This window comes from Mandrillus leucophaeus, unplaced genomic scaffold (assembly GCF_000951045.1).
Source record: "Mandrillus leucophaeus isolate KB7577 unplaced genomic scaffold, Mleu.le_1.0 Scaffold28, whole genome shotgun sequence".
NCBI lineage: Eukaryota > Metazoa > Chordata > Mammalia > Primates > Cercopithecidae > Mandrillus > Mandrillus leucophaeus.
In genome coordinates, this window is record NW_012102920.1 from 3,357,363 (window position 1) to 3,365,465 (window position 8,103).

The following is an 8,103-nucleotide window of genomic DNA, read 5'->3' on the forward strand; positions in this document are numbered from 1 at the left end:
CCTGGCCACCACTCGTGTGTCCTTGAGGGCAGGAGAGCCCACGGAAGTGTTTGCACCCCCCACTGCCCTCGCTGCCAGCCTAGGGGCACTGGTCCCTCTCACAGTACCCTGCTCCCTGGCACCTTCTGTGGGTGTTGTGAGCCTCCCATGTCTACTGGGGTCGACACTGATCCTTTCCGGGAGCCTCCCTGGACGTCAGCCAGGACACCTGGGTGGGCAGTGCTTTCTCTTGGACACAGATTTGCCTGCAACATGGCACCTTGGGCCATCTCTTTAGCTACTTTACCTCTGATCTTTCAAATCTGCAAGTTAGGTGTTTCTGTTTTATGTAAAAATAATCCACAACATGTGACTGCCATGTTTTATCTGTTTCTTTGATCATTCGATAGCTTTTATGCAGTTGGGATAGTTACAGAGAAAGATGTACCGAAGTGTTGGTGCCTTTGTTTTCGTCTATACAGCTTCTCTCCTCCCCATGAATATTATGTCTAAAAGAGGGGGAATCAGCACAATAATATGCAAGAGAGAAAATGATAGTGAAACTGGAATGGCCTAAACAATAGTGGGTTTCAGCTTGTGGTTTTGAATGGATTAATTAGAAGTAGTCCATTTCCTGGGGCCCCAGCCTTACTGCCCTGTGCGTGGGTGGGTGCGGCCGCCTGGGTGCATGGTGTCTGATGTGTGTGCTTTTCATACCTAGGTTCTGAGTCGTATAAGTCATCTTCAGGAAGCGGTGAGCAGACGGCACCAGGAGACAGCACAGGGTACATGGAAGTTTCTCTGGACTCCCTGGATCTCCGCGTCAAAGGAATTCTGTCTTCACAAGCAGAAGGTGAATGTGGTGTTGTAACTGAGACCGGGCACCATCTTGGTCCTTTGTCTTCGGGGCTCCTTCCTCTGTATTAGCACGATGCCCCCTGGTGGACACTAGTAGAAGATCGGGTTAACGGCATCACTTCCAGGTGAGGTGTAGACAGGACGGGGTGCGTCTGCTGTGTCCCAGTGTGCAAGTGAAAAACCAGAAATTACGGAAACCCTCTACGAGTAAACTGGCAAAGCCCAAGCAAGGCCCAGCGTGGCGGTCGTCTCCCTCCACAGGTCAGGCGTGCTCTGTGGAGGATTGCCCATGGCCAGACACCCTTCCTCCCGGTGGCCTCTCAGGACACACAAGGACGTGCTGTTGAATAAGGTGTCTCTGATTGGCTGAAATACGTCCCTGGTCAGTGTTGAGCTGAGAGCTCTGACACATATTCTGTCGTGGAATATTCGTATTTAGTGTATTTTTGTACCTCGAAATCACAGGTGAATCAACGGCTTCTGTTGGGGGTTGTTGTGCCAGAAGTTGTCAGTTCTCACACTTTCTATCAGTTGTTTTCTCTTTTTAAGCCACTTAGAAACCTTATATGAGTTAAAAGTAACTAATAGCTATTTGATTATCTGGGAAGATTTATTTGAAGCATGATGTGGAGGAAATGGAAATCTTATATTATTTACATTCCACACAGATCTTGCTGGTGTGGCATTGCAGACTACTGTGAGAGGTTTAATGGGCCATTTAAAAATGACAGATAACTAGCTTTTTAGGGTTTTGAACACTGAGGGTGGTTTGAGTCACCTATGTAACTCACCTAGAAAATCCCATCTTTAGCTTAAGGTAGAAATCTTAGGCTTGTCCATCATGGAAACGATGATATTTTTTCCTCTTGCGCCAAATGGAGCAGAAACCCCCCTCAAGTATCACCACGTCCTTTGCGTGGTCGCCCCACGCTTGCTTTCTCGACAGAGTGTAACACTGAGTGTCCCAGTTCTAAACTTGCTTTTAGATTCGGGGGTCTCAGGAAGTTACTTGGTTTTAAGTAGTAAATACTATTTCATTTTATCAAATCGCCTCCTGCTGTGGTGGCCTTGGGCCTGCTGAGTGGCAGGAGACAGGGAGCTGGCACATGAGGGCTCTTCCAGGAAATTACTTGGTTTTAAGTAGTAAATAGTATTTCATTTTATCAAATCGCCTCCTGCTGTGGTGGCCTTGGGCCTGCTGAGTGGCAGGAGACAGGGAGCTGGCACATGAGGGCTCTTCCAGCTGTCAGTGTGCACCTGCTGTCTCCGGTAAGGTAAGGTGGGGAAGGTAGCTATAAAGGAAGGATGGTGCCGAGCATCAGGGCCAGAAGGGCGAGAGCCAACGCGGAGCCGGAGGAGAAACGGCAACGAGTAGGGGCTCCTCGGCTTGTGTGACGTTTTATAAACTGACCTCCCAAAATTGATGTACCTGTTTTATCAGCACCGATTGGTCAGTCAGCGATTGGCCTGTTCAGTCGTGCTTTCGATGTAGACCATCAGTGCGTAGAAGAGACAGGCAGTGGTGCCCACTGTGCTGGCCGTGTGGCCCAGGACCCCAGAGGGAGGCGGTGATCAAGGGGTGCTGGACAGGATCTGGGGCTCTGGGAGACCTGGGTGGTGTGCGTCTCAGATGGGATAGGCGCGATCGGCCTGTGGAGTGTGCTGAGCGGGTAAGTGGGGGCAGGTGATGCCTCTGGTTGTGGTTCAGGGGGTCTAGGCTTGAGCCTTGGGCCAAGGAGAAAGTGAAGATCAGAAGTGCTCTCCGTATGCATTCGTCTCTCTCTCCGTTGCCTTGCTCTTGGGCCTGCCTTGTTGAGGCTGAATGGCGATGTCACCCAGCGGCGACAGGAGGCAGAGGGTCTGAGCCTGGGAGAGGCCAGGAGCCGGTAACCATGGCAACGTGGCCTCGGGCGGGAGAGCCAGAGCTTGGTGGAGGTTGGTTGCTTGAGGGACAGAAACGCTCCACCTGCACGGAGTTGTCTGAGCCACAGCGTCGTTATCCAAGCATGTAGACCCTGGGTTCTCACCTGTCTCACTGCAGCCTCTCGGCAGCTCTCGGCCGGCACTGTGGTAGGACAGTCATCTCACAGCTTTGTGTGGTTTGTGTCCGTCTTCTCCTTTTAAAAATCTGGTTGCTAAGCAGGATCATCTCAGAGGCCCGCCCAGCTTTAAACTTGTAGTGATTCTAATTCAAGTTCCACCTCATCGTTTTCCCGGTCTTTAGGGGTACGGGTGATCCGGAGGCGAGGCTGGGATCTCAGGCAGCACATGATTAGGAAGCACCTCTGTGCCGGAGTCGGTGCCACCTGCACGGAGAGTCCTTGATGGCAGTGTGGGCTGTTCACATGCTTATTGGCTCTTTGCACAGAGTTGGATTCTCTCCTGGCCATGACCAGTATCAGATTCCAAATGGGCTGGAGACAAACAGAAGCGGCTGTGGGTGACTCAGCGTGGGTGTTGTCAAAAGATGCACTAAGGCGCAGTGCAGCTCTTAAAGGGTTTCCTTGAGCAGCGATTCATGAACCGGGCAGCTCCAAACCAGAAGCACGTTGGGAGCTGCACTGAGGAAACACGAGGGGATTGGGAGCTGCCCTGAGGAAACACGAGGGGGTTGGGAGCTGCACTGAGGAAACACGAGGGGGTTGGGAGCTGCCCTGAGGAAACACGAGGGGGTTGGGAGCTGCACTGAGGAAACACGAGGGGGTTGGGAGCTGCCCTGAGGAAACACGAGGGGGTTGGGAGCTGCCCTGAGGAAACACGAGGGGGTTGGGAGCTGCCCTGAGGAAACACGAGGGGGTTGGGAGCAGCCCTGAGGAAACACGAGGGGAAGGATTTTTCGGGTGAACAGGGAAGTAAAACCAGGAAAACACCCAACGGGGTCATGACACAGTTTCCTCGCTTGTTCTGTCCCTGCTGCAAAGTCCCTAGTTCTGGAGATTGGTTGGCTGCTTCTGGATGGTGGAGCTTAAGTTTTCTTTTTCTTTACTGTAGGCATTTGCAAGAAGTAGCCCACGAGATCCTTTGTTTTCAAATCAAGCAAGGCCAAGATGGCTTCCTTGGCTCAACTGGCTTTGTCTGTTCAAGGATTCTTTAGTCCTGGTCTCCATTTTAATTGACTTTAACACTATATTTTTAGATGTGAAAACAAGAGTTTTTTTTTTAATTTTATTTTTATTTTTTGAGACAGAGCCTCCCTCTGTCACCAGGCTGGAGTGCAGTGGCAGGATCTCGGCTCACTGCAACCTCTGACTCCCTGGTTCAAGTGATTCTCCTACCTCAGCCTCCCAAGTAGCAGGGATTACAGGCACGTGCCCCACGCCCAGCTAGTTTTTTTTGTTTTTTTTTTTTTTTTAGTAGAGACGGGGTTTCACCATGTTGTCAGGGGGGGTCTCCATCTCCTGACCTCGTGATCCGCCTGCCTTGGCCTCCCAAAGTGCTGGGATTATAGGCGTGAGCCACCGCGCCCAGCCAAGAGTTAATTATTTTTAATTAAGACAGGCAATAGTGAGTATTTGAGACACTGATTCACCTTCTACTTCTGCTTTGACGGTTTAACAAGAAAGAAAATGTGAAACGCGATCTTGCTTTCTTTGGGAGCAGCACCCACTGAAGCTACTTGCCAAGCTTGAGGGTCTTCCTGGCGGCTGTCCTCCACCCCTGCCCCTGCCGCTCAACAGCCTTGGCCTTGCTGGTCTCTCCCACCCCGGGCTGGGGGCAGGGCGTGGGGGGCACCACCCCTGGCTGTGTTGGGACGGGCCCAAGGCCGCCTGCCTGACCACAGGTCTGCTGCAGCCTTCCCTGTGGACGATGCTGTCATTGTCAGCCACATGTTGAGCTCTAATTCTCCTCTAGTTTCTTCCCTTGTTTTCCCTGGTGCTTTCCTCTTTCAGGCTAATAAATGGGCTCTTTGGACTATTGTAGTAGGTGAGTGGAATTCTAGATAATAGACGAACCGTTATTAAAACCTTTCAAACTGATTTTTTGTGTGTGTGTGGTTGCCATTCTAAAACCAAGTAGGAAAACAAGGTCTTAAAAGGCAGTGAATGCTCTTTTGTTTGAAAAACAAAAGATTTAGGAGCTACTGCCAGAGGTACCAGCCTCTGGCTTTGGAGCTTGTGTCCTGGGTCCTGAGAACCTGAGAACACAGGTTAATAGGTGCCTCTTGAGACCCTGGCAGGGGGTTTGTTAGCTGGGGAGGCACAGGCCACTCCTTCATGGTGCCCAGGTGGTGGCCATCCCTGCCCCGTGCAGGGCTGTTTGTGCCTCAGTAATCAACCGCATTGCTTTCATTTCCTGGCGTGTGAGATCACTGTTGAGACTCCATAACTGATCACTTTCTAGATGATTCTTTTGAGGTCAGGATTGCAGGAGCTGACATGTGTCTGTGTGACGTTAGGGTTGGCCAACGGTCCAGATGTGCTGGAGACAGACGGCCTCCAGGAAGTGCCTCTCTGCAGCTGCCGGATGGAAACACCGAGGAGCCGAGAGATCTCCACTCTGGCCAACAACCAGTGCATGGCTACCGAGAGCGTGGACCACGAAGTAAGCATGTTTGTTTTCGTTTAAAGCAGCCACGAGGAGTGCGCGAGGAAGCCCGGCCCAGCAGTGGCCCCCGACAGCCCCCTCGAGGGAGTTGTGCTGCACGGCCAGGGGGGAGTCTGAGTGGGTTCTGCACAAAACCAATCGAGCGGATCCCAACGGTGAAATCGCGGCAGATGATGAAACACAGGTCTAGAGCTTCTTAAAAAGGAGGATTGTGTAGACAAGTTCTTCGAATGAAAATGGCCTGTTGTGTTTCTCTTTTATGATCATGATTTTGACAAGGTTTCTCCTACCTTGCTATAAACAAAGTGAGTAGATTGAGGCAGGAGAGTCACACCAAGGGGGGCCTGGAACTGCCCAGAACTGTGGTTCCCTGCAGGGCAGGCCCCGCAAGGGCTGGGCCTCGGCCGCCTCTCTCCTTTCACCGGGGATCACAGACTCAGAGGGTTCAACACGCCCCGTCTCTGCTGCCTCTGGGACAGGAGAGGGGGAACAGGCAGAGCACAGACGGAATTAATGTTTTCTGAGAATTTCTCCAGTTCTTTTTAACAAGATTTCTTTCAGCCCTGAGAGCCTCGTGACCATGGCTGGCTGTGGTGAGGGTCCGAGCAGGAGGCTTGTTGGCACCAGGCCGAGAGGCACCACGTGCAGTGACACTGCTCGGGTGTCTGGCTGCCCCGGGTTTGCATTTGCTGTGGCCGAAGTCAGCACGTGGCCATTAGTGTTGTCTGCTTCCTGAGGGGTGTGTCAGGCTGTCGCTTCAGTGAGTTTCCTGGTCTTACTGGCCAGCGGATCCATCTTCAACTCGACTGTTGAGTCGTAGCTGCACGTTGTAGAAATAAGTGAACTATGAACAGGACAACCATTCACGTAGTAATGCCGGGCATTATTCCAAGCCTTTTGCATAGGGAGCTTCTCCAGGTCTCACGGCAGCCTGTGCAGCATCGGCCATCGCCCAGGTGGTACAGGTGAGGCCTGTGAGAGAGGCCAAGTGGTGGCTCCAGACTCAGCGGCCTGCTGTGGGGAAGGCAGGAATGGGAGCCTCCTTCCAAAGGTCAGGCCCGACCGCTGTGTCAGGGAGCACAGGCAGCACCCGGGGGGAGCAGGCCGAGCCCTGGAACAGGCCAGTCAGTTTCGCTCACGGCCCTCACCCTGGTGCCTGTTTGCGTGGCCGGGGTTTCTGATTCAGCAGGTCTGGCCTGGCTGGGATTTTGCTTTTCTAAAGCGTTCCCCATTTTTCCTGATGCTTCTGGTCCGGGGACCACACTTTGAGAACCACTGGTTCTCCTCCTCCTCTTCTCCATAGGTGTTAGGCAGGGTGCAGTGGAGGCAGGCCCCGTTTGACACGTGCTTCCCTGTGGCTTCACTGTCTGTATCTCCACGTTTCCAGTGCACGTGCGTTTACTCAGACTTCGACACCGGTGCTGCTTCTGTCTCACCCCAGCCTGGCGAGGCGCCGTCTGCTTCAGCGCCTCTCCTCTGTGGCACGTGTGCCCAGCGGGCTCCCCATGCGACGGCTTTTCCCAGCTCTGAGTGTTCATGTCACTCGCTGCATGTCCCGCCACACTCGGCCCCTCCGCAGAGCCCCTCGCTTGTTTTAAAAGAACTTTCCATAGTGAGAAGTGAGGGCGCAGTTAGCTCGGAATCCTCTACTTGGCCTCCTCTGTCACCAGCATTCTCCCCTCCACCCTCCTGTCTTGGATTTGAACTACTTACTATTTTAAAGCAAACCCCATTTTACTACTGAATAGCGCAGTATGTTTTTATTGACATCAGAAAGGGACCATTGTTCTCACGTAACAGCAGGGCTTTTTCACATGTGACAAAAATAACAGTTTCCTGTTATTATTTAGTGCCTAGTCCACGGTCAAAGGTCTGTTGACAAAATGCCTGTTACTTTTTTTTATCTCTTTCTAATTGGATCCAAACTGGTTCCGTTCCACTCATTAAATCAATCTGCTGCAACGTCTCTTAAGTCTCTTGTGTTTCTTTTACCCAGAACATTCTCTCTGTTCCGCACTTCTTCCCATTTGCCATGCTGTTGGCTGAAAGAATCTGGATTCCAGATTCTGGACTTACCTCATAACCTTCTTGTATTGTTTAAGTCATTTGCCTTAGTTCCTATAGCCTGAAAGTTAGATCCAAAGAACTGGTTTACATTCAAGCACCTAAGATTTTTATTTTATGACTTAATTCTGGCGAGAATGCTGTGGAAGTTCGTGTGCTGGGAGTGGTGCTGAGGAGGCTCTGGGTGTCTGAGGCGGCTGCCTGTCCGCCGGAAGGCCGCGCCGTCCTTGGTGACCGCTGCCTGCATCCATTGTTTCATTCAAAGTTGAAAAATGGTGATTTTGCTGTTCTGTCATTCCTCCTGCAAGTGCAGGCTGGAATTCTTTGGTACGGAAGAACTTCCCCGCATCTGCTAGGGCTGGTTGGTATCTCTGAAACAAGCTTCAGCCGGGATTGGCAGAATAAATAGCTACTTGTCTTTGCAGAGTGATGAATGGGTCTCTCACAGCCTCTGCTGGTATCCAGAGGGCTTGAGTTTGCTTCTCTCCGCCCCTCTCCACCTCCCTTTCTCCCTTCGCATTCTTAAGCACTCATGGTCTTCTCTGTATTCAGTGTGCAGGAAGCTTTTTTTTGTTGTTTAAAATTAAACAGATCCCTTGGGCTCTGACTTATTTTTTGGATAGAAAACTCAAAATAATTAAATTAAATTAAATTAAG

The 8,103-nt window shown here is 51.5% G+C and overlaps 1 protein-coding gene across 1 annotated transcript in view; it reads left to right on the forward strand.

The window, feature by feature from the left end:
* The window catches only part of EHMT1 (euchromatic histone-lysine N-methyltransferase 1), a 184,275-nt gene that overhangs the window by 96,896 nt on the left and 79,276 nt on the right, over positions 1-8,103 (forward strand). The window contains exons 9-10 of the mRNA XM_011985185.1: positions 701-832; positions 5,234-5,379. Coding sequence (XP_011840575.1) covers positions 701-832; positions 5,234-5,379 — 278 coding nt within the window. The remainder of the gene's footprint in view (positions 1-700; positions 833-5,233; positions 5,380-8,103) is intronic.